The sequence below is a fragment of the Telopea speciosissima genome, chromosome 7, assembly GCF_018873765.1.
Source record: "Telopea speciosissima isolate NSW1024214 ecotype Mountain lineage chromosome 7, Tspe_v1, whole genome shotgun sequence".
NCBI lineage: Eukaryota > Viridiplantae > Streptophyta > Magnoliopsida > Proteales > Proteaceae > Telopea > Telopea speciosissima.
Window position 1 is genome coordinate 67,705,595 of NC_057922.1, and position 27,508 is coordinate 67,733,102.

The 27,508-nt window shown below is 42.3% G+C and overlaps 1 protein-coding gene across 3 annotated transcripts in view; it reads left to right on the plus strand.

The window, feature by feature from the left end:
• Window positions 1–27,508, plus strand: part of LOC122669657 (inter alpha-trypsin inhibitor, heavy chain 4-like) — a 59,161-nt gene that overhangs the window by 11,791 nt on the left and 19,862 nt on the right. For 2 of the 3 annotated variants that reach the window (XM_043866475.1, XM_043866474.1), the window contains exons 6-10: window positions 412–568; window positions 1,302–1,379; window positions 1,556–1,656; window positions 2,117–2,287; window positions 18,582–18,656. In XM_043866475.1, coding sequence (XP_043722410.1) covers window positions 412–568; window positions 1,302–1,379; window positions 1,556–1,656; window positions 2,117–2,287; window positions 18,582–18,656 — 582 coding nt within the window. The remainder of the gene's footprint in view (window positions 1–411; window positions 569–1,301; window positions 1,380–1,555; window positions 1,657–2,116; window positions 2,288–18,581; window positions 18,657–27,508) is intronic. The other variant, XM_043866476.1, reaches the window with a different exon arrangement.

The following is a 27,508-nucleotide window of genomic DNA, read 5'->3' on the forward strand; positions in this document are numbered from 1 at the left end:
ACCCATAGAACCGACACACTTAGCATATCCTATGCATATTTATTCGTTTCTGAAATGTTTCCATGCATATCTTTAGCATATCTTGCATTTCTCCGATACAATACTGAGGCATCTCTTAAATCCACCCTTCCCATACGTTGACTGATACCAATACTCAACACCTTGTGATGGGCTAGTTGAGACCTTCAAGGTCTTGCCTCTTATTTGTGGCTTATCCTAGAGGCTCTTCTCCAAGGCATCAACCAGATGGTTTGGATTATTCCTCCATAGCTTGCTACATATTTCATGTGTCCTACTTCTTATGTTACTTCTATTTCTATTAGCACCGAGAATTTTCACATTTTAGTTCTTCACTGATATCAATTCTAAATGGTAATTTTTATGGTTATTGGCTCATCTGCTCTACTTCAGGCGATGGAGATGTTATCAAATACCTGTGATTCTATTCCTCTCATTTTTCTAATTACTGATGGGTCAGTTGAAGATGAAAGACACATTTGTGATGTTATGAAAAATTATCTGACAAATAGAGAATCAATGGCTCCACGCATTTCTACATTTGGTATAGGTATGAATTCTTAAGTTTCAATTCCATAGGTATGAATTCTAAAGTTTCAATTCCTTCCAACATCTTTCACTTTACTGAGTAGTGTAATGAATGTTACTTCCTTGCATACATTTTTCTTTTTGAATAAAGATCTCTGGCAAATGGGATATTTGATCTGTGTGTGTATGTTGGGGGGTGTGGAAGGATATGAGCAGATTCTGGTTCCTTGTGATTGATTTCTTGCAGAGTTTCTGTTTCTTCCAATACTCACTCACACACTCTCTCCAACCTCTCTCCCCGACTCCCCCACATATGCACACACCAAGTCTACAAATCACGCAAGCACATGAACATAAACAGTTGTTAATGACTCACCAAGCTTCTATCAGCATTGCCTTGATGGGAACCTACTCACCCATGTGGTGACCCCCAGACCAACATGAGTCTATCAGGGCCACTGGTATGATGCCTTAGTGGGTACCAGCCACAGCATTGGTGTCAATAAGTTTCAGGCTGGACATGTGGCCAAAATGGTTTCGAAAGAATGCAGTCCATTGGGTCTACCTTGCTGTACACCCATAAATACACTCGTGTGTGCTCGCAGCCTACTTATTTTATTTGTCTGCACTTCAGCAAGCTTTAACAGACATTATGTAATGAAAAGTACACGTCTGCTATTTATTTGCAGAAATAGTATAGTTTTTCCTTTTTCTGTTAATCCCACTGATTTATGATCTAAGACACTACTATCCAGGTTCGTATTGTAATCATTATTTTCTGCAAATGCTTGCACTTATCAGTGGGGGTCACTATGACGCTGCATATGATGCAGGTTAGTAATCTTGTTTTATAAAAATAATGTGTGAGTATTTATTTTTTTGCTTAGGATTTGCAGTATCTAACAAAAAGTTATACTTACAGTTATGGAGTTCTATGTGAATGTACTTTTTAATAACAGGATATTCTGTTGGAAACTAATTACTTTTGCAATCTCTCTTTGTTTTGCAGATTCAATTGTGTTTCGTATGCAAAGACTATTTAGGACAGCATCATCTACCATTCTTGCCAATATAACCATTGACACTTTGGAGCACCTTGATGCACTTGAGGTATGGTTCCTAACATGTCTTCTCTATTTAGATTTCTCTCACAGCTAATTGTTTTGACTTGAAAGTGAGCAACCGAATACCTCTATGGTTATTTTTTTTCTGCACTGTTACCAAAATTATGTAGTTTGTGTATCTTAATACTGGTTATCATTCATATCTTTTTATAATTCAACCACATCTGAAAATGAGATATCATCCAGTTAATTGTATTTTGGGTGATCTGTCATGTCGACTAAGGCCAGATCAGTATTTGCTTATCTATGTGCCTTCACTAGTTGAGGTTTCCTACCTATCTTCTTATATTTTGCCAGAGATTGGCTTTTTGGATTGAAGATATTGACTTATTTGATGAAAGCATCTTTCGTTTTTTAAGTTGTCAGTTGTCACTCGAATTTACATTTTAGTTTGGGCCATCTGGCTTCAATTATGCTTAACAATCTTTCTTTAATCTTCATGGTAGGTGTACCCTTTCCATATTCCAGACCTCTTATCTGGAAGCCCATTGCTTGTGTCAGGTAGATACCAAGGGAATTTTCCAAACTCTCTGAAAGCTAGAGGTATGCTGGGAGATATGAACAATTTCGTGATAGAGTTGAAAGTACAAAAGACAAAGGACATTCCTCTTGACAAAGTGAGATTCATATGCTCTGTTTATTATTTAAATTTTTTTCCGGAAGTAATCAATGGTTATTTGCACCATGGCATAGAAAAATAATTTTTCCATCCCATTTGGGAGTGTAAAATATTGAATGTACTAGGGGCAAGACATAAGAATTTGCTTGCAATTGAAGAAAAAAAAAAAAGGAATAATAAGATATTTTTTCCACTATGCATGATGGACATATTTCTTGTGGATTTTCAAAATCGAAAACATTATGAGATATTCTAAAAAAAATTATGAGTACCAGAAAACATTCAATTGTTGTTTCCTTGAAATAAAAGTTGGTCGCAGAACATACTTTTTTTTTTTTAACCCAAACTTCCGTGGGACCCAGGCCAGCCCCAAAATTTTATTAAATCAGAAAAGAATAAAGAATGCAAGGGGGGACGTTCCGCCTTACCCCAGCCCAAGAAGCAAAGATGCTCTCAAAAACAAAGACCGAACCTAGTCTGCCCTTACAGCATAGCCACCATGGGGAACTATACTCTTAAGGATCGGCAGGCCCTCTCTATCCTCCCTAATAATACATTGAAAGCCACCCAGTGTCACAAGCCCGTTTGGCCAAGTAATCAACAGCATGGTACTATATCTCGCGATATATCGGTATCTCAGGCCTACCAAGATACCCGAAATATTCGAAATTTTGCGAAATTTGGCCGAAATATTGCATTTTTTCTGCAATATTTCGGGGGTCCATCTCGGTGGGTATTTGGCCATATTGAGGCCTGATACTTCATGGACATACTTATTTAAGATAAATAAACACATTTAAACCATAAAATTGCAAAAAAATGAATTCAAAGTGGTGTTTTGGGCTTGCACCCTTGATTGACAGTATACGGTCGTCGACCCTAATGTATAAATAGTTAAATACACATTGATTAGGTAGTTAAAGACATAAAAGAAATTTAAACAAACTAATTAAAACTAATAAGACATAATTCATAAATCATATTCTCATAAACTCCATAATAGTCAATAACTCAATACTCAATAGCTCAAATGCTTAAAGGCAATACACAAAGTGTCAAAGTCACAAACTCACAAGTTCACAAATCAGTGAAATCACAACTTACAACTTACAAGTTACAAGTGCTAATAATAGTTGTTGTGCCTCCCTGGATCAACCCCACTTATGGCCCGTTGGAGTCGACGTCCATTGTTCTCTGTTTGAAGGACATATGTGGACCACGGTATAGTTTCAGAGAAGAAACGAGTGTAGTCATCCACAAGTGTCATGTAAATGGAATCATCAACATACTGTAGGTAACCTATCCTGGGATATGGGCTAGGGTTACCAATCGATCCAGTCTGTGAAGAAGATGATCCAGTATGATATGACGTCGGCGCCGGCGGAAGCGGCGTTGGCACTGGCTGCATGTATGGCTGGTGAGGTTGGTAGCTAGGGTATGTAAAGATGTCATCTATAAAAGATGATCCAGTATGTCCCTAGGACTGGGACTGGTAGTCATAGTCCCCTACCCCACTAAACTGCCTATATGATCCATATCCATATCCACCGTGAGGTTGTGATGCACTATAATCCGATGGAGTGGTATGTAAGTCAAAAGATGGGGCACGCCAATGCCCAGTCGGTCCTCCCTCCCTATCACCCATACTCAAACCGCCAACAGAGCTAGATAAGTCATCAATGTCCATATAATCAGCTTGTAACTGTGTTTGTCGACCCCTACGCTTCCTGTTGTATGGTTGTAGGGGGGATCTTGCGGGTGGGGGTGCGGGGTCACGTGCTCCGTGGTCTGTATCCTGTGTGGCATGATCAAATTGTGTCTCTCCAGTGAATCGGACTGGCTCTACAAGCGCCGTATCCTCGCCTACCACATAACGCTCTCGCATTCCATCAAAACCTTCAACACCACCACCACCACCACCACCACCACTACCACCACCACCACCACCACCACCACCATCACCATCACCATCACCATCACCATCACCATCACCACCATCATCATCATCTGAGGACCTAGACTAGTCATCATCACCAACAACATTGCCACCAGTGGGCTGGAATGGTATGGGTGAGGCTTCCCGTGCATGTATCTGACCCTCGTCAGCCATATAATCATCCACATCAGCACCAATCTCGGAAGCTATCACGGGGTCGGGCCTACCTCCCTCCTGATCCAACACTGGCTCACCTCTATCCCTCACCCAATCCACAATAGGGTCCTCATCGTCTGAGTCAAATTGAAAGATGTCGACGAGGTCAATAGTGCCCCTCTATCCCACATGTCCCATGCGTATGTGTTGCAGTTTCAACCTCAAGTTGTAGTACACATACACCATGTCAGATAGACGTTCAGACCCCAATCTGTTACGCCTCTTGGAGTGGATGAGTGCAAAGGTACCCCAGGTCCTCTCACAGCCAGATGCGGAACATGTTTGGGCAAGGACTTTGATTGCTATTCTTCTTAAATTCTCAGTCGATTCCCCATACAACACCCACCATTCAGCTGCATTACAAGTTTACAACAAAAAAAAGACATGTGTCAAATGTTGTTTCAACTTTCAAGTTTGAACTTTCAAATTTCAATACATATGTAATTTAAAACTTAAAAGAATTACCAGCATCACCGCGTGCTCTGCCTTGTATTGGAGCATCGGTTCCAAAACTTCCCAATGCATCCCTAAATATCTTGATCTACACCCATGTGGAAAATTAGTAAGTACTTCTTCACTACTTGTTTCACAGCATCAATAAGTTGAGTTTTCAAATGAATTCTAAGACTCACCTCATTGTTGCAAATAGCTTGTAGTGCACCATCTGGCTCCAACTTCTTCACTACTTGTTTCACAGCATCAATAAGTTGAGTTTCCAACCCAAGCCTATTATTATATTGATACTTGGGGTTCAAGTAGTATGCTGAAATTTGACATATAGAAATGAGATATTGTCAAATGCATAGGTAATTAGTAAATAGAAATTCTATAAATTAGTTACATAAAACAAATTTACTCACCAGCCTTATGCAGTGGATGCATAAGTTGATTCTCCCAGCGAGTATTGATGATATCCAAGAAGTACTTGCTACTGCGAGGAGCCACACTGTAGACACTATCTTTCATCAAGTCCATTGCAGCATATAGGACTGGCATGGTTGGGCCCTTGAGAGCGGAGTCAGTAATATGTAGAACTTTAACTACTGGCTCCAAAACTTTCACCAATTTGCTTAGTTTTGTCCAGAAGTCGTCAGATGACATGGTTGCTTGTGCTTCCCTCCCACTTGCAATATTGGAACCCTTCCATCTAGACCACTCCTCGGAAGCAAACAAACATACTTCTCAGCCCGGCCTTCTTTGTCTCAATGCTTTTTAGGGCAATGTAGTTGGTGGCAAATATTGTGATGCCAGGCCTAACAAAGTCACCCCCACATTTTTCCCTCAGTAGATTGAGTGCATAGGAGTGGTTGTATACAAAGTTGGTGACTTGTCTTGCACTTTCAACCACAGTCTTCACCAACTTTAACTTTCCCATATCCTTTAGCATTAAATCAATGCAATGGGCTGCACAAGGAGTCCAGAAGAGCCGGTACTTACTGTTGTTCATCATCTTCTCACCGGCCAGCTTGAAGTTGCTTCCGTTGTCCGTTACAATCTAGACAACGTTCTCAATTCTCACATCTTTTTCAACTACTTCCTTTAACAATCTGTAAATGTATTTCGCATCCTTTATCTCTTTGGATGCATCCACAGATTTGAGGAAAATTGTCCTCCCATCACAATAAACTATAAAATTGATTATGGACTTTCTTGTAGGCCCAGTCCATCCATCTGCCATTATAGTCACCCCATATGTCTCCCACATACTCCTCATCTCCCTAATGTACTCATCAATCTCAGACTTTTGTTGAGGTAAATAAACATTCATTACCTCATATGAGGTGGGGCCCTTAAATCCTGGGCCAGCCTCTGCAATTGTATCTATCATGGTATCATAATGGGGGTCTTGTGCAGTGTTTGCTATGATGGTATGGTATAGCATCCACTTAGCTACTGATTCTTTAACCAACCCCTTCATCCCCTTCCATGCTCCTTTGATTCTTGGTTGACTGCTTCCTTTCTTCCTATGCAGTTTAGGATCGATCTTGATGGTGATCTGCATGCTGATAGAGGTGTTGGGGCTGCCCTCACACTTTGTGATCTTTTAAAAGGATTGAAAGATCTAGAACCTCCAGATGTGCCAGCTCCTCCACTACCCCCTACTCTCTGTCTCTGCTGATCATCTTGAAAACTAACTCTACTCCTTGAAACAGTCCGTCGAAAATCCCTAGCCTCCTCTATTGTTTGTATATCATCAGGTACTGCAATGTCCTCATCATCATCAGAGGAGGAGGAGGAGTCATCATGGTATTGTCCTCCTCCTCCCATTGAACTCCTCACTGTATCCTCAAGTTGTTCTCTTATCCTCTGCTTGTCAGCCTTCCTCTTCTTCTTTCCCCTCAAACTGTCACCAATTTCTCTAGCTACTTGAGTAGGGACCATATGACAACCTACAACATCTTTAGATCCTCCAGTCAGATGTTGTTTAAGTCTATTGGACCCACCTCCCAAAAACTGCATGTGACAATAGTTACATTGGGATTTTCTCTTATCCCCATCAATTGGAGTGCCATGTAACCATGCAATGTCACCCCTATGCTGGCTGGCTGGTCTCTCTTGTTCTCTCTGTTCTCTCTGCTCCCTCTGCCCCCTCTGTTGACTACTTTCCCCCACCTTTGGCTTACCCTTCGCACGTTGTCTTTCATGATCCGCCATAATAATACTCATTTACTGCAATGTAAGTAAAACAAATAATAAAAAACTTAATGTAGAAGCACTTCAATTGACACTTTTAGAATACTAAAACACTTGTATAGCTATTTAATATTTTTCCCCTAACCCTTATATTTTTCGCATAATTAAAAACAATTTTTTATATATAATTTTAATATAAATATTGACCTAACACAACAAAACCGAAAATTATTAAACATAATATATATCTAATGCATTTCAAAACATGTAGAAATTACTTTCATATTTTTTCATTATTTTTCAAACTTAAAACTCATATTTTTCCTTATTTATTTATTTATTTATATTTTTTAAATATTTTTCTTAATTTCCAAAAATTAAAATAATTATTTATGGGCAGAAAAATAAGTTCAACACCGTGAAGCCGTAGATCGGCCATTGGTGTCCAACATATATTTAATTCATTCCCATCTAAGTCATATTACCCCTAATTTTTTCCTATTTTAGTTGTAGGAAAATCAATTTTTAAAATCAGAAAAAAAAAAAAAAAAATACATATGGAAAAAAAATTTCGACACCGTGAGGCTGTAGATCTGCCTCCAGTGTCTAACATATAAATATTTCATCATCATCCAACATGTATTGAACATACTATTTTCAAAAAAATTAGTTTTAGAGAAAAAAGAATTACCTTAAATAATGAAAAATGCTTGGAGGATGTGCTTGGATGAGGCTCCGACGTGTTTCCGGCGATAATGCGTCTAAAATTATGAAGAACAATGCTTGGAGAGTGGAAGAAAACCAAGGAGAAGAGAAGAAATGAAGAAAGAAGAAGGAAAAATCAAAGCTGTGGAGGTCTCGGTCGATATATCGACTGAGACCTGCAAAACGTTGTTTTATTTGGCCCAGGTCACGTGACTTTTAGTGGTCATGTGCCTTATTTCGCCGATATATCGGGTTATACCGAAATACTACGAAATACACCGAAATGCTATAAAATTTCGACCTAAATGCTATAAAATTTTGACCGAAATTTGATACTTTTTCATTTCGCATGTACATCTCGTCTCGGACCTCACGAAATTTCCAAAATATGGCGAAAATTTAGTTCCATGATCAGCAGCCCTATTACTCTCCCTAAAGGCAAAAGCCACAGTAGCCCTCGTCGCATCGATCAGCACAAGAATCTCATTAAACTAGTACCACCCTTACCACAGTCTACACCTCTTTAGATTTACCTGTCTAACCGTGGTGTCCGAATCTGAATGTACAACCACATCTTTGAAACCCAGATCCTGGCATAAGCGTAGGCCATCTCTTAAGGCTCTTAGTTTGGCTATAGAGTTGGTGCATCTCCCATAAAAGTTTGAGAAGGCTGCCAGGACAGCTCCGTCCGCATTCCAAATAACTCCTTCCCCCCCCCCCTGTCTCTAGGTTGCCCCGATAGGCCCCATCAACATTAAGCTTAACTGCAGAGAAAGGGGGGTACCAATAAACAGGGAGGGGGCGAAACAATCTTGGCTGGGGGTGCCACAGGGTCAAAGCACTGCAGTATCAGTCTGTCCCTTGCAGACCCCCATTTGCCAATCTTAGCAGGTAATGGGAGCTCTCTCACCCAGCTTTTAATGCACCCAATAATCGTGACAACAGTTCACCTAGGTTCCCCATGCTTCCTATTGTTTCTTTCTTTCCAGAGTTCCTAGACAATCATAGCAGGTAGCAGCCCTGCAATAAAATCACTGAGGCAGCGGCAGCTTGCCAACCCATGCCAAAGAGCAATTCGACTCCTGACGTCCTGGCCGGGGTGAGGCACGATGTCAAACAAACGGGAGAAGTAAGCCCACACCTTGGTGGTAGTTCCACCAGCAACCAAACAATGATCTGTCGTCTCCCTCTTAGGGTTCCCACAGCAGAAATACCTAGAAGCCAACGGAGTCCCCACCGACATTAAGGTAACCTCTGTTGGTATCTTGCCATTCAGCAGTTGCCTAGAGAAAAAAAGCCACTTTCACAGGGAGAGAAGGGTTCTAGATCCACTTAGCATAGGGAACAGCTGGTGACGCACTCCTGATCTCGTTCCAGACTAACTTGGTCGAAAAACAGCCATCACTTGCCGGGGCCCACACAACGACATCTGTCCTGTCAGAAATGTGAAAGTTGCCTGAGATAATGTCATTCCTGATAGCTTCATCATCAATGTAGTCCAGTAAACCTTGCTTCCACAAGCCGTCCTCCTCCAGCGCATCCTTTAAGTGCAAGTCAACATCAACTAGGAGACCATTGTCCACCGCATCAATCAACGGACCAGCCCCAGACCAATTGTCCAGCCAGAAGAAGACATTCTCTGTGCCAACCAGCCACCGTGATCTCTCCAACAGCAGCCCCCTAAAAGCCAGGGCATTCCTCCAAGACCTTGAGCTCACCCCCTATGACTCAACCAGAGACACATAAAGACCTTTGAAGAACTTGGCTCTGAAGAACTCACTCCAGAGAGATTAGTCCGCCAGGTCCACAGCCCCTTAAGCCTCAGAGAGAGGCCAACGTCCTCCAGCAACCTAACTCCAAGGCCCCCTTCCTCCAACGGCCTACACACCTTCTGCCAGCAAACCCAGTGCTTGCACTTTCCCAATCCGTGCTTCCCCAAAGAAAATCAGCAAAGATGCCATATAAACTCCGCAAAACAGCTTTTGGGGGGTCCAACGTGGCAAGAACATGGATTGGGATAGAGGAGAGAACATGCTTCAAGATAGTGACCCGACCCCCAGCAGAGAGGAGCCTCCCCTTCCACCCTGCAACCTTGCTGCAGATTTTATCAACCAGACCATCAAAGAAGCTGATCTTAAGCCTTCCACAGTGAAGAGGGGCGCCTAAATAAGTGATTGGCAAGGCCTTCTGTGAGAATCCAGTAACTACCCCCACCATCCTAGCCTGGGCCGGCGTGGCCCTGACCCCTACCACAAAACAGCTCTTATGCTTGTTAACCAGCTGACCAGAAAAGCCTTCATACCTATTAAGAAAGCCCATGATTTGCCTTAGCAAGCTCTTAAGACCCCTGGAGAAAATAATGGTGTCATCTGCAAAAAGGCAATGAGAGATCCCCGGGCACCCTCACGGAAGCCTGAAGTAGGAGGCGTGTCCTTCAACAAACAACTCCTTGATCCCCCTGCTAAGTACCTCCTCTGCCAAGATGAAAAGCGCCGGCGACAAAGGGTCCCCCTGTCGCACCCCCCTGGTAGACTTGAAAAAGCCAGATTGCCTGCCCCCCAGAACAACAGAGAACCAACAGTTCTCGATAGTCTTCTTGATCAAGTTGATCCAGTCCCTAGAGAACCTAAATTTAGAGAGAACCCTCCACAGGAAGTCCCACTCTAGCCGGTCATAGGCCTATATCCAACTTTAAGATCACATTACCACCCCTCACCTTCCTATTAAGGCACCAAGGTCACCAGCCGGACGCAGAACATACTTAAAACTCACAATTTACCCAAAGCTATCAAAGTAAGAGGCAGACATAAGGCACCAAGGTCACCTAAGGCCTGAGGTGTAAGCTGCAATGGGGATACATCTGAATGAAGTGATGCAGAAATAGCGGGTAGGGATTAATATAGAATGACATTAACATGGTGCATAACCAATGAGGAAAGTAAGAAAGATATGGTTTATTAATTCTATTAGTACATAAGCAATCTGCATGATTATAAACCATATATTCTGTGGCACATAATCTATGTGCAGTACATCAAACCCAAAGTCCTATAGTTTTACAATTGCAAAATTGAATGGCATGTTATGTTTTCTCAAGTTGATCAAACCTATTAGTTTAAATTGTTAAACAAACAGAGCTTATGCTCATTGTTTGAATAGAGCAAACTATAGAGAGATTTAAAATTAGGGAAAGGCTTGGATGATTAATTCACCCCAAGCTTCACTTTATTTATAAGAATAAATAAAACATAAAAGGTTGTACATGAGCAATGTGGGACTAAACCCATATACAAAACCATCAAATAAATAAAGGGAAAAAGGTCCAGAATACCCCCCTCGGTATTCTGGCCCATATCTAACACTCCCCCTCAAGTTAGAGCATATATATCATGCATGCCCAACTTGACTAAGATGGGATAAAACAGCTTGCTATTCAGCCCCTTAGTGAACACATCCGCCAGTTGATCAGTAGACTTCACAAGGGGAACACAAATGAGGCCAGCTTCAAGCTTTTCCTTGATGAAATGTCTGTCAACCTCCACGTATTTAGTGCGATCATGCTGGACAGGGTTATGAGCAATGCTAATGGCAGCTTTATTGTGATTGTCACAATAAAGCATCATTGGAAGATGGACAGCCACACCAATATCCTGTAATAACCCTCTAAGCCATAGAAGTTCACAAATGCCTTGGGCCATCGCACGAAACTCGGCTTTGGCACTGGACCTTGCCACAACATTCTGCTTTTTGCTATACCATATGACAAGGTTCCCACCCACAAAGGAACAATAGCCAGAGATAGATTTTCTGTCAGGAGAACCAGCCAGTATAAGCTTCAACCTTGAGATGACCATTGGGAGATAAGAGAATTCCCTTTCCTGGAGCAGACTTCAAATACCTCAAAATACGACGAACTGCATCCATATGAGAGGAATAGGGATCATGCATGAATTGGCTCACCATACTTACAGCAACTGCTATGTCAGGTCTGGTGTGAGAAAGATAGATTAGTTTGCCCACTAACCGGTGATAACCACCCTTGTCAACAGGTTCACCTTCTTTCTCCCTAAGTTTTGTAGTAGCATCCATAGGAGTATCTGAAGGATGACAACCTAGCAGCCCTGTCTCAGTCAATAGATCAAGGACATATTTTCTTTGAGAAAGAAAGATGCCCTTTGAAAAGCGAGCAACTTCTATCCCTAGAAAATATTTTAGAGAGCCTAGATCTTTGACCTCAAACTCACGGCCAAGGAGAAGCTTCAAATCCCTGATAGCAGCATCATCATTACCAGTCACCACGATATCATCCACATAGACTATGAGTAGAGTAACCTTGTTGCCAACTCGTCTGATGAACAAGGTGTGATCAGCATTGCTCTGCTTATAACCTGCTGAAATCATAGCCTTAAGAAATCTGCCAAACCAGGCCCTAGGTGACTGCTTCAACCCATAGAGAGCACGTTTCAACTTACAGACTTTGCCCCTAGTCCTGTCATCAGAGAAGCCTGGTGGAATGTCCATATATACCTCCTCCTCAAGCTCCCCATGGAGGAAGGCATTCTTTACATCTAATTGCTGAAGATCCCACCCAAGATTTGCAGCACAAGATAATAACACCCTGATAGTGTTGAGCTTTGCCACTAGTACAAAGGTCTCCTGGTAGTCAACTCCATAAGTCTGAGTGAACCCCTTTGCAACCAAACATGTCTTATACCGATCCACTGAACCATCAGCCTTCTGTTTGACTACGAAGACCCATTTACATCCCACTGGTTTTTTCCCTGGAGGAAGAGCCACAAGATCCCACGTGTTATTTTTGTGTAGTGCTCTCATTTCTTCCAACATTACAGCCTTCCACTTTCCATCTGTATATGCTTCCTGCCAATTTTTCGGAATAGAGACAGAAGAAAGAGAGGATACAAAAGCACGGAAAGAAGGAGAAAGAGAACTATACGAAACAAAGCGAGATATGGGATGTAAAGTGCAAGTCCTAGTACCTTTGCGATGAGCAATAGGTAGGTCGGAAGGAGAGGGATTACCAAGAGATGAAGGATCCGGGTCTGGAGCCGGCAATTGGATGGGTATTGGTGCTACAGTGGTTTGCAACAGCCCTCTGTTGGATCTGCCCCTTATATAGGTGATGAGGTTGGAGTTGTCGTCGATTCTCTTATGAAATTCACCAATAGTCCTCTGGACTGGAGTCAGCTCCCCCTGGATAGGAACATTAACAACACTATTTTCTATGGTCTCCCCCTGTAAAGGATTCCCATCAGGTGAGCGAGGAACAGCCAGAGGAAGTTGGACATCCAAAGTAGGCTGGGCAGCAGCCGTGGGTAATGGTAAAGTAGGGTGGACAGCAGCCGTGGGTGGTGGTAAAGTAGGCTGGATAGCAGCCTGAGGAACCTCTGGTAGGGGAATCTCAAAAGGAACATCTTCATTGGAACTCTCCCCCTGAAGAGGTGGCGAAGAATAGTAAGAAAGGGACTCATGGAAAATAACATCCATACTAACCATGGTACGGCGGGAAGGGGGATGGTAACACTTGTAACTTTTCTGGGTCGGAGAATAACCCAAGAAAATACAACGAAGTCCCCGAGGTTCAAGTTTGCTAGGAGATCTAGTATCCCTAGCATAACACACACAACCAAACACCTTGGGGGGCACAATAAAGGAGGAATTTCCCATTAAAACATCAGAGGGGCTACGAGAGTTAAAAACCCTAGAAGGCAGCCGATTGATGAGATAGGCTGCAGTGAGTACCGCATCCCCCCAATATTGAGATGAGACATTCCTCGCAAACATCAAAGCCCTGGCCATCTCTAACAAGTGGCGATTCTTTCGTTCTGCCACACCATTCTGGGCAGGGGTATCAACACAACTAGTTTGATAAAGTATGCCATGGTCAGCCAAATATTTTTTAAATTGTGACTCTGTAGACTCGGTTTCATTATCACTTCTCAAGACTTTGAGAGTAGCCTGGAACTGAGTTTGTATCATTTTATGAAAATGCTGAAAACATGAAAAAACTTGATTTTTTGTGTGCAAAAGATACACCCAGGTATGCCGAGAATGACAATCAATGAAAGAAACAAACCAACGATGGCCAAAAATAGAAGTTTTACGACTAGGGCCCCAAACATGAGAATGCACCAAATTAAAACAAAAAGAACTCCTTTTATTTGAAATAGGATAATTTGAATGTGTCTGTTTGGCCAGAACACAAGCCTCACAAAAAAAGTCATCCTTAGTACGAAGGGTGACCAAACTAGAAAATAAATGAGCTAAAATCCCTAAAGGGGGGTGACCTAACCTAGAGTGCCACTGGTAGAGTTCAGAAGAGACCATGGAGTTCTGGTGTGGTGGAGAATGTAATGGTGGTGGAGAGAAGCGACCGTCATCAAGCAGGTACAGCCCACCGTGCACTTTACCCAATCCAATCGTCTTCCCAGACTCCAGATCTTGAAATACACAATGAGAAGGAAAGAAAGTGACTTTGCAGTTAAAATCACGAGTAATACTACTAATGGAAAGAAGGTTAGTAGTAAAGTTAGGAATGTGCAAAACAGAAGACAAGGGAAGAGAGGAAGTGCAGTTGATGATCCCCTTTCCAGAGATGGAAGAAAGAGAACCATTAGCCACCTTGACCTTGTCTTTCCCAGAAGTGGGAGAGTATCTATGAAACAAACTAGAGGAACCGGTCATATGATTTATAGCTCCAGAATCTATGATCCAAGGATGGGAAGCTACAGAAGCACAATGACCCCCAAATGCAATACCTGACCGGGAAAAGTGTGAATGTGAAGGAGCAGGGGAATTGGCAGTAGCTGATGTAGTAGAGGCCGCAGCAGCGGAAGACCTTAGCATACGTAGGAGTGCCTGTAGATCATCCTGGGATAGACCAGGGTCAGTAGCAGGGGCTGCAGTAACAGTCTCAGTCTGATGGGCCTTTGTCTTTGTCTTATTCATGTTCTTGGTAGCCCTTTTAGCTACAAAATCTGCTAGTTTCCCATAGAGTTTCCAGCACTTCTCTTTGGTGTGATAGGGTTTGTGACAGTGCTCACAAACAACAGTCCCTGTAGCAGAATCACCAAGAGAAGCAGTGCCACTAGGAGCAGGAGTGGTAGGGGCAGCAGCCTTGAGAGCTGATCTGTCTGTTATAGGAGGGTGCAACATGGCAGCCCTACGGTTCTCCTCAGATGACACCAATGCATAAGATTGTTCAAGTGTGGGAAAAGGCTTATGGCCCAACACCTGAACACGGATCTGATCATTCTCCACATTCAATCCAGGCAAAAAGTCATATACTCTGATCTTGTCCACGTGCTTCTTGTAGGAAGCAATATCAGTCACTGTAGTAGGGTGGAAGTCAGAGAAATGGTCCAACTGTTGCCACAAACTGCGGAGAGTAGCATAGTACTTGGAGACTGAAAGGTCTCCCTGAGTGGTGTGAAGAACCTTCTGTCAAAGTTCATATACTTGAGCATCATTGCCAAGCTGCCCATACGTTTCCTTGAAAGCAGTCCAAATCTGGGAGGCAGTGTCCAAGAGAAGGAAGTTATGCTGTAAATCTGAAGTCATAGAGCCTATCAGGTAAGACATCAAAACACCATTATTAGCAAGCCACTTTTCCTGAGCAGGCCCTGTTTCAGTGGGCATAACACCAGTGCCATTAATATGGCTGGTGAGACCACGGCCAGCAATAGCAAAGGAGGCAGATCTGGACCATAGGAGATAATTTGAGCCATCCAATTTAATAGGGTTGGGTGGAAAACTGTGGTAGTCTGGCTTGCTGTGGCCATCATGATCCGAGGTGGCTGTGGAATTGGAAGAATCCCCCATACTGGCAGCAAAGAAGTCCAATAATCCTCCAAGTTACAGGCTGAAAAATGGAGCAGAAGCCCTTTATATTGACTAAATAAGTCTCCAAAAACAGAACCAGCAACCAAGTGAAAAACCCTAATCGATTCTGTCAGGGTGTTGAAGAGACCCTGAATGGCTGAAATTGATGAAGGAAACAAGTGGCCAAAAAACTGCAGCGAATGGACTGAAATTGAAGTCGATGAAGCCTCTAAAACTGAGGAAAACACCTGTAAAAAATCAGATCCAGAGAAGCAGCAGCAGCCCTAAGATCGATAGGTGTCAGGGTTTTTAAAAAACCCTGTGATGGTGGAGGATCGATCTCAGGGGTCTTCAAAAAACTGAACTGATGAAGCCCAATTGCTGTTGAGTGGAACTTTAGAAGTGGAGAAGCAGCCTGCAGAAATTCAGGTCCAATAGACAGCAGGAACCCTAAGATCAATAATTGTCAGGGTTTTGAAAAAAACCCTGTAATGGTGAAATCGATCTTAAAGAAATCTTCAAATCTGTGGGATAAGAACAGAACCAATAAAAATATCCTGCAGCAGGTAGTGGTCTTCAAAGATAGGTGGTGATTCCTTTGTTGTAGAGGCAATCCCCAAAAAAGGCTGAAGGACCAATATCGCAGGCAAGTCTGGTTTGTTCCTATCGAGCAGCAGCAGAATCATGGAGCATAATTGAGGTAATGGGGGCAGCAACTGGATCGCATGATCACCTCTTCAGTGCTGCCCTATATGGGATAGAGAACAAGGGAGAAAGAGAGAAAGAAAGGGGGAGAGGGAAGAAACCGAGATCAAGAGAGAGGGAGAAAAAAAGACTGAAATCGAAATTTATTGGTCCCTAATTCGAAATCTGCTCTGATACCATGTAGAGAGATTTAAAATTAGGGAAAGGCTTGGATGATTAATTCACCCCAAGCTTCACTTTATTTATAAGAATAAATAAAACATAAAAGGTTGTACATGAGCAATGTGGGACTAAACCCATATACAAAACCATCAAATAAATAAAGGGAAAAAGGTCCAGAATACCCCCCCCCACTGTATTCTGGCCCATATCTAACACAAACAAACCAGAGGGGTATGCTAGGTACACTCCTTTGTAAAGTACTTGCAGGTGCAAAGCAATGAAGAACAAGGGATGTACTTCATGCGTATGGTACAAGGTGCATGCTTCAGGCATGTGCTTAATAATACCGATATTACCATCGATAGCCTCAACTCTAAGTCATGTCCCAAGTATTTGGTGTTGGCTACATGAATCCTATTCTACCATTGCAGTAATGGAACAAGGGGAAAAAGCGAATAAGGAGTATAGAAACCAATACATGCTAATACACCTAAGAGTTCTGAAGTTACTGAGCTTTATGCTAGCATTAAGTATTTAACACTGAAATATTCTAAGAAAATTAATGTAAACAATTGAGTAAGAAGCTCATTTTATGAGGTAAATTTTTAGGTGATAGTAAACTACAGAGGCTTTCAAAGCCACCTCGTCCATTGTTGGAAGTATGGTTCCGATTAAAAAATTCTGGTTAGAGAGAAAAAACCCTGCGATGCAGCTGAGGAGCAGCCTGGCCGTGGGTTAGAGAGAAAAACCCTGCGATACAGCTGAGGAGCAGCCCAGCCTCACGGCCCGGCTGCTCTTCCCCATTCTTCCTCCCTTCTCCTTCTCTCTTTCTCCCCACCTCTCGCCCACCTTTCTTCGTCCTCCTTGTCTATTTTCTTCTTCTTCTTCTGGTTTGGAGTCTGGCTGTGAGGTCAGGCTCCTCCTTTCCCCTTCTCCTTCTATTTCTCTCCTTTCCTTTCTTCCTCCTCTTCTTCTTTGGGATTTGGAGCTTGGTCTCCTCGTGTGGACCAGCTTAGTGCTTGTGGTCATCATCCTTGCTTGTCTGCAGTCATGCTTGCCGACAGTCCTCTTGGTTTGTCGTTTTCGTGGACTTCTGTCTTGCCTGGTTTGCTGCCTTGCAAGTCTCCTTCCCGCAAGGCCTGTTTCCAGGCTCGTTGGGGTCTCTCTTGTCTGGTCTCAATGCTTCGTTGGCTTTCGTCTCCGACAACCGCTCTCTTTGCTGGGTCGCCTCCCTCGCTGGCTGCCTTCTTCGCTTGGCCTGCTGGCCTGTCTCTTCGCCTCCAGCCCCGCTAGCCTTCTCTCTCGCCAGACGTCTTGCATCGCCGGCGCCCTTTGCTGTCACTTGGTCGCCAGCCCATTTGGACTGCAGCTGCTTGGCTGCAGGCCTTCTCGGTCAGTCTTCTGTCTGATCTGCCTGGCTTGCTCAGCTAACGCCGTGTTACTGCCAGCTGCATAGTTTGCCTTTTGCAAGCTATGCTCGACCGGCAGCCGTTGCCCTCTGCAAGGCTGGTGCCTCTCCGACGTGGCTGTAACCTTCGCTTGGCCGTGGTCCTCCGCAAGGCCTGCGCCCCTCTGCCGTGGCTGTTCGTTTGCCGGTGATGCTCCATTTTTGTCTTGGCGGCTGGTCCAAGTTGTGCTGAGATAGTTGGTTTAGGGTTTGTGGTTCCCTACCTGGAAATGACTTGGCTGCCCTTCTCCTTTTGTTGGGCTTCTAAGCTTTTGTGGGCTTTTGTATTTCTTGGGTTTTCTTCTCTGGTTTTATGCCCACATGGGCTTTGGATTTTACAGGCTTTGCCTCCTCCCAAGTGGGCCTTGTAATTTTTTTGTGGCTCTGTGCCCTTGTACGCTCTCTCTCCCTCCCCCCCCCCCCCCCTTTCTTTTCCTTGGTAATGAATTAAATTATTTATTCACCAAAAAAAAAATTCTGGTTACATATATACCAGTCATAGGGCCCAAAATTTTTTATTAAATATATTTAATCTGTTAACCTTGTTTTTAGAAAAATAATGAATGCCTCTTAGACTAATTAGGTTGTGAGTGAACAAAGATATTGTCATTATCTGCTTATGCTTTTGATTTTTCAATTTCTGGACAGATTGTGGCAAAGCAACAAATTGATGTACTTACAGCTCAAGCATGGCTTCTGGAAAATAAAGCTATTGAGGAGAAGGTTCGTTAATTGTTCCTCTTAAAAATAAGAATGATAAAATGTAAAAGATTTCATAAATTCAACAGGAAATAAGTGTTCCTCTTACTAAGATTCTAGATAATTTTTAAAAGTGGAATTCAAAAACTATGGAAATGTAGAAGAGGAACATGATCTTAGGATGGGCCAAGCTTTCAAGTATTGGGTATCAGATTAGGCGGATCAGCCAGCACTGATCCAGCTGATACTGGCCGATACCACCTTACTCCAGTACATACTGATCCAGATCGTAATTTGGCACCGTCCGATCCAAACTGTAATACAGAGTTTTAAGTCCTTGGATGGGCCTGGGCAGGAAGAAGTTAATCCTTAGCTTTGCCATAGCCACCCAACCAGTTTTTAGTACCACTAGTTGACAGGTTTCATGTAAGGAAACCTTTCAGGTTGCAAGTTTTCTGATGATTGTAAACCTTCCAATTTGTGAACTATTTTTTTTAATGGGCCTGGTGGTTGGTTTGTGGTAACTTTTCTGATCATCCAAAAGGTCAATGGATCAAATGTTAAGGTAATGTAGTATTGTACTTATTTGCACTAATCTTCTTGAAGGTACTCAATGTGCCATGTCAATGTTCTTTAATACATACCAGAGGCTGGGCTGTTTTGTCTCATTTGTCTGCAGTCTGGTGATCTATTTGGTGCCTCTGGTCTGTTATGTACCACTTGTCTGCAGTCTGACAATCTATTTGGTTGGTACACATAGTTAAAGTGAAACATAAAGGAAGGGGAAAACAATGGGATTACATATGAAGTTCTTCTATAGTTCTCTTGACAACAGTGCATCTTTCATGACATGGTAAAGGCTTGCACTTTAGATTTAATAGGTTTTGGATCAGCTTTTCACCATTGTGTTTGGATGAAGTTTTAAATCTTTTTAGTACAACAATGCCCATAGTCCATCTGACACATTTGTTTGAACAGGTTCTTTGGTCCAGGTGATCCATTGAACAGCTATCAATTTAGGGTCATGACCTATTCCAGCCTTGCCAGGTTGTTAAAGATCTAGAGGTTGAACATCTGACTGCCGTGTCCAATGCCTGGAAAAAACACTGCCATATGTACATGTATTGGCACCTTTCTCCCTTGTCGTAGAGGCCTTTTTATGTAGGACAGGTTTGGGAATCCACATCAAACCTCAAACCAGTCCAATTCTAGCCACAAGTATGATTTATTGGGGTTTCCGGGCTGTGGTAGTTGAAAGAACAAATGGAATGCTCTTAGGAAATGAAAATGAAGGTTGAGAGAAATATGATTAAACAAACAGGTATGGATTTAGGGGATTGAACAGGGATGGTTTGCTGTAGATATGGAGTTTGAAAGAGAGGAATAGATAGAAGAAGAAATAGAAAAAGATGGACAAAAAAGCAGATCATCTTGGCTTCACACCATCTTAGCTTCACACCATCTTGGATTCACTCCAAGAATTGCATAGAATCACACATGCTTTCATTCCTTCCTGCCTTATCTTTCGTCCTCAAACAATCTTTTAAAAAAGAAGGAAATATCTCCCTAAGAACTACTTTTCCAGTAATAACTACTGTTGAACATCAGAATCTTATAACCAGATTAGAATAACCAGAGAAAGAAGAAGAGAGGAGAAGAGGCATGCAAGTCTCAAAGGTGGGAGAGAACCTGTGGCTAGAACAAAATGTTCTACACTTCTACCGCAGGTCTGTCCCTCTTATATTTATAATAAAAGCAACATTAAGAGAAAGACAATAATGTCCCTACAACTAACCGACACTACAAAGAACTCAAGAACCGACAATAAATAAAGACAAATACCAAACTGCCCCTAATGCTAATACTTCAACACTCCCCCTCAAGCTAGAGCATATAAATCACCCATGCTCAGCTTGTTACAACAAGAACGAAAACTAGGAGCAAACGGTGACTTGGTAAACACATCAGCTAACTGATCAGACGAAGAAACAAATGGTGTCTTGATCAACTTCTTCAAAACAGCATTGCGAACAAAGTGACAATCCACTTCAATATGTTTGGTCCTCTCATGAAAGACCGGATTACTAGCAATGTAGATGGCTGTCTGATTGTCACAACACATCTTCATAGGAGTCAAGACCGGAAAACCCATCTCAAGGAGTAACGACCGAATCCACATCAACTCAGCAGTAGTATGCGCCATAGCCCTATACTCTGCTTCAGCACTAGACTAGACCTGGCAATCGTGGTCTGTTTCTTGCTTCACCACGTAACTAGGTTCCCGCCAACAAAAGTACAATACCATGTGGTACACCGACAATTACTAGCCAAACCTGCCCAAACTACTTACTCCATATGTCTATTGGGACGATAAATAAGCCCCTTTACAGGAGCACCCTTCAAATATCGAAGAACCTGAATAGCTACATCTCAATGAGACTTACAAGGAGATTGCATGAACTGACTAAGAACACCAACAACAAATGATATGTCTGGCCTAGTGACAGTCAAGTATATTAACTTCCCAATCAAGCTTCTGTAGGAGTGCACCTCTTTGAGAGGTTCACCATCATCAATCCCAAATTTTTTATTTGGATCCATAGGAATATCCACAGGTTTTGCAGCAAGCATACCAGTATCAGTCAAGAGATCTAAAACATACATTCTTTGAGACAGGCTGATCCCCTTTTTGCTTCTAATAACCTCAATCCCAAGAAAAAAATGACGTTGGCCCAAGTCTTTGGCCTGAAAATGCTGCTGTAAATAATCCTTTACCTCCTTAATGCCACCCTCATCATTTCTTGAGACAATGATGTCATCTACATAGACAGCAAGAACAACCAATTTCTCTCCTTGGCGACGAACAAACATTTAATGGTCTGAAAAACATTGAGAAAAACCATAGCCAGTCACAATAACACTAAATTTCTCGAATCACGCCCGAGGGGACTATTTCAGCCCATAAATAGTCTTGTGCAACCTACACTCACGTCCACCATTCTCCCCTTGAGCAACATACCTGGAGGTTGCTCCATATAGACCTCTTCGAATAAGTCACCATAGAGGAAGGCATTTTTAATGTCTAGCTGAAACAAAGGCCAATCGAAGCTTACAGTCACAGAAATAAGAAAGTGAATTGAATTCAATCGTGCCATAGGAGAGAAAGTCTCAAAGTAATATTTGAGTCTTCAACAAGGGCAAGAAGCAACAAATCAGCAGCACAGCCAGAAGACAAACCTTGAAGGGACAGGCCAAGGGGAGATCGAAATCAGGGTTTTGGGAAGAATATCACCAACTTCAGTTATGCAGCATAGGCAGGAAATCTGAAGTGCAATCGATTGCACTTAGTAACTAAGAACCATAGCACCACAACCTTCAACCAGCATAACTCCAAAAACAGCCATACAAAGGAGATCGATATTTTCAGGGTTTTGCCTGGAATCGATTTTTGCAGTCCTTGGCTGTAGACGATGTAATCTTCAAATCAGCAATCACCGTTAGTGTAGGCAGGGATAAAACACTCCATTAATAGTGAAATGAGTGGTTTTAACTCATAGTAAAAGTAGCAATAGGTGGCTGCATACCACAAGTGAAAATCGTGGAAGGTACTCTAATCTGATTATAAAAGCTCTGTTACCATGTTAGAACATCAGAATCTTATAACCAGATTAGAATAACCAGAGAAAGAAGAAGAGAGGAGAAGAGGCATGCAAGTCTCAAAGGTGGGAGAGAACTTGTGGCTAGAACAGAATGTTCTACCGCAGGTCTGTCCCTCTTATATAATTATAATAAAAGAAGCATTAAGAGAAGGACAATAATGCCCCTACAACTAAACAACATTACAAAAAACTCAAGAACCGACAATAAATAAAGAGAAATACCAAACTGCCCCTAATGCTAATACTTCAACAACTACTTCTCCAGCAATAACCCTTTACAACATTAGTATATAACAGTTCTGGCCCCAAATAAAAATGCAAAAAAATAATAAAAAGAACTACACATAATGCTGGTCATCTAGCCATAATGAAGTGACATGTGGCTGCATAAATCATTGAGTGATGTCCTCATCATTCTCCCCGGAAGGAAGAATTCACCTCCGGCGAAAATAGGCTTTGGTATCTTTCTAATAAATCAGGTTTAAGGCACTGAAGCTCGTCCTTGGTGATCCACGTACAAGCTGTACTAACCTGGCTCTGAAAGCAAATTTGTTGTAGGACAAGTTTGGGAATCCACATCAAACCACAAACCAGTCCAATTCTAGCCACAAGTATGATTTATTGGGGTTAATAGGCTGTTGTAGTTGAATGAACAAATGGAATGCTCGTAGGAAATGAAAATGGAGATTGGGAGAACTATGTGTTGAGATGGGCTACTTTACCCAATAGGGGTAATGTAGTCTTTATTGTTTTAAGTTATTTTATGTCTTTAGTTTCCTCTTTTTTATTTGTTCTTCCCTCAGCCGAGTTCTATTTTTGGTATTCCTAGTTGTATTAGGAATTCCTAATAGGATTAGGACTGAGGCAGCATTCCTATTTTTACTTTGATTAGTTGTAATTCAATTTATTATAAATAAAGGGCCTGGATGATCTATTTTGATCATTCAAGCATTCAGTTCATAGGGCTGTTAACATGGTATCAGAGCCAACTCTGATCTAAGAGCAGCCTTTCTCAGTTTTCTGGTTTTCTGGTTCTTCCCCCTCTCGGTTTCAGTGTTTTTTCTTCTCCACCACTCTCGACCTCTTTCTCTCCATCAGGGCAGCAACTATGAGGTGATCTAATGCAAGTTTAGCTGCTGCCCTCAATATCACCTCATTGAAGATCGAAGAATAGTGGTGTCATTGGTGTGACCTAAATCTGCCGGCAGGTTTCCTCCATCCTTGGAGATCGAGCTATCCTTTCAACTGAAGTTTGATTTCTGCTTTTATGGAGATTGGTTCCTGCTCTTATTGGTCTACACCATTCCTTGTATGAAGACTGCAGATCTGGATCAAAACCAATTCTGATTCAACCCTACAATTTTTCTGCAATCAGATTTTTTTCCTAAATTTTGACAGATTTAGGGCTTTTTATTGGCTCATCAGAAGGAGCTATTTTTTGGAGGATATCTTCCCTACTATTAGAGGGAAACTCGACCTAAGTTTCAGCCCATTCTGACGGTTGAAAATTCTGCAATCTCAAAACCCATCTTTCACACTCGATTCAAGTTTTTTTTGAAGAACTGATTTTTTTCTGCTTGGCTGAATTATGGGTGACTCAGAGATGACTATTGCTACTTCTGGAGGAGATGGTCATACTAGGAATGACTTTCTTCCCTATGCTGCTGCCATTAAACTTGATGGTACGAATTACTTAATTTGGGCCAGATCATTATCCTTGACCGTGGCTGGTAGGGGACTTACTGGCACCACCAAACAACCTACTGAAGATGGTGCTGCTCGTACTAAATGGGCTGCCAATGATGCTATGGTGATATTGTTTGTTTTGAATTCTATGACCACTGACCTTTCCAGTCAATATCTCCTCCTTGACACTGCTACTCAGATATGGACTGCTGTCAAGGGAACTTATGGTCGATCAGGAAGTGGTGCTCAGGTTTATGAAATCAGGAAGACACTCCAAAATACTACTCAGAAGGAGATGTCTGTCACTAAATACTATGCTGCTCTCAAGTGTTTATGGCAGCAATTGGATCATTATGCTCGGTTTCAACCTACTACTACTGTTGACATTACTACTTATCATTCTTATGTTGATCAGTTTCGGGTCTATGATTTCCTGGCTGGCCTCAATGATGATTATGACCCTATTCGGGTGCAAGTCCTTGGTAGAGTTCCTTTTCCCACTTTAGAGGAGACCTTTTCTTATGTTCACAGTGAAGAGACACGAAGGGCTGACATGATGATTACTCCCAAAGTTGAGAGATCAGCCTTACAGACTGCTGGCTCCACTCCTATTACTTCTTCTGACAGTGTTGCTGCTACTACTACTACCAAAGAGCTTGTGAAGTGTGAGCATTATCACAAACCATATCACACTAAGGCTCAGTGTTGGAGATTACATGGGAAGCCTGCTGATTTTGAGGCCAAACTTGGTCGTGCTAAATCTAAAAACAAAGCCAATCACACTGAAAGTGTAGCTCCAACTCCCACTGCTGACATCGGTTTCTCCCAGGTAGAACTCCAAGCTCTACGTCGTATGTTGAACACATCCACTGCATCTACTACGTCTGCTGCCAATTCAGGTTCCTTCTTTGCCCGTACAGGTATTTCCTTTGCTGGTCATTGTGCATCAGTAGTTTCCACTCCATGGATCATAGACTCCGGGGCTACTGATCACATGACAGGTTCTTCCAGCCTTTTTAATATATATTCTCCTACTTCTGGTAAGGATAAAATCAAAGTTGCTGATGGGTCCCTCTCCTCTATCTCAGGGAAAGGATCCATTGGTTGTTCTCCTTCCCTTACACTGTCATATGTGTTGCATATTCCGAAATTTACAACTAACCTCCTTTCCATTAGCAGTATCACCAACTCCATGAATTGTAAAGTGACTTTTTTTCCCATTCACTATGTTCTTCAGGAACTGGACTCGGGGAAGACGATTGGATCGGGTAAAATGTATGGCGGATTATACCTGCTTGATGGAGATCCTACACCTACCCAGGCTTTACCTTCTGCATCTTTCCCTTCTGAATTACATAGATGGCACTCTAGGCTAGGCCATCCCCCTTTAAGTACTTTATCAACTTTATTTCCAGCATTAGTTAAAGATTGTACTAAGGAAGACTTTTTTTGTGAGCCTTGTGTCTTGGCTAATCAGACACGCTCAAATTACCCTATTTCTAATAAAAGATCATCTTCCTTATTTCATGTTGTTCATAGTGATGTATGGGGTCCTAGTAGGAAAGCTTCCCTTTCTGGACATCGGTGGTATGTCACTTTTATTGACTGCTATTCTAGGTTCCCTTGGGTCTACCTTATGCACTCAAAAAATTAAGTTTTTTCATGTTTTCAGCACTTTCATCAGTTGGTTAAGACCCAATTTAATGCCACTCTTCAAATTTTGAGGAGTGACAGTGGGACAGAGTATATGGAAAGTCAGTTCCAAAAATACCTTGCTACCCATGGAATCCTCCATCAGACCAGCTGTGTCGACACTCCAGCCTAAAATGGTGTGGCTGAGAGAAAAAACCGCCACCTCTTGGAGGTGGCTAGAGCTCTTCTATTTGCTCGCAATGTCCCTTCCCTTTATTGGGGGGATGCTGTCCTTACTACAGCCTATTTAATTAATAGGCTGCCCAGTCGAGTTCTTAATTCTAAAGCCCCTATTGAGCTATTACTTGGCTCTTCTTCCTTTATAGTCCCACCTAAGGTATTTGGCTGCGTTTGTTATGCCAGGGATGCAAGGTCCCCAGGTAAACTTGAACCCCGTAGTCTCCGCTGCATTTTCTTGGGTTACTCTGCTGCATAGAAAGGGTACAAGTGTTATTACCCTCCATCCCACCGGACATTTGTCAGCAGGGATGTTGTCTTTCATGAAAGTGTTCCATATTATGTGTCCCCACCTCTTCAGGGGGAGAGTGTTAGTGAAGATGTGTTGACTATTGACTCTCCACCTCCACTACAGTCTGCTTACCACGAGTCTGAACCAATTCGGCTTGCCCCTAGTACTCCCCCTGAGTCCAGGGGAGAGGTTCCTATACAGGGGGAGACTATCTCTATTCAGGGGGAGCAGTCTACCCTGGTCCAGACTCCTATCCAAAGGACTATTAGTGAATTTCAATGGAGGATTGATGATAGTACTGTGAAGACCTATGCAAGGAAACATAAGCAGGTTCAATCAACTGTTGCTCCAGTACCCATCCAATTGCCAAACCCAGATCCAGAACCTGCCTCTCTATCTGATAATGTTCTTTCTCCTGAATTACCTATTGCTCTTCAGAAAGGTGTCAAGACTTGCACTCAGCATCCTATATCTCATGTTGTTTCTTATGACTCCCTTTCCCCATCCTTTCGTGCGTTTGTTTCCTCTCTTTCTTCTATTCGTATTCCTAACAATTGGCAGGAAGCTCTATCAGATGGAAAGTGGAAAGCAGCTATGATGGAAGAAATGAAGCCTTGAAGAAAAATAACACATGGGAGATTGTGGTTCTTTCACCTGGGAAGAAAACCGTTGGATGTAAATGGGTGTTTGTGGTAAAACAGAAGGTGGATGGCACTGTGGGTAGGTATAAGGCACGACTCGTGGCTAAGGGGTTCACTCAGACATACGGCATTGATTACCAAGAAATTTTTGCACCTGTTGCAAAGTTAAATACTGTTCGTGTGTTATTATCTTGTTCAGTCAACCTTGGATGGGATTTGCAACAGCTAGATGTAAAAAATGCCTTCTTAAATGGAGCACTGGATGAGGAGGTGTATATGGACATTCCACCAGGGTTCTCTTGCGACAAAAACCAAAGAAAAGTGTGTAGGCTGAGGCGTGCATTATATGGGCTGAAGCAATCACCGCGAGCATGGTTTGGCCGGTTCCACAAGGCCATGATTTCTGTGGGCTATAAACAGAGTAATGCTGATCACACACTCTTTATAAAGAGGGCTGGTGAAAAACTCACTGTTCTTATAGTCTACGTTGATGATATAGTGGTTACTGGCAATGATGGTGATGAGATCAGACGGTTGAAGACCTTCCTTGGTCAAGAATTTGAGATTAAAGATCTAGGGAAACTACGGTATTTTCTTGGGATTGAAGTGGCCAAATCTGCTAAAGGCATTTTTCTCTCCCAAAGGAAGTATGTCCTAGACTTATTGGCTGAAACTGGATTGTTAGGCTGTCATCCTTCAGATACTCCTATGGACCCTACTGTTCGACTC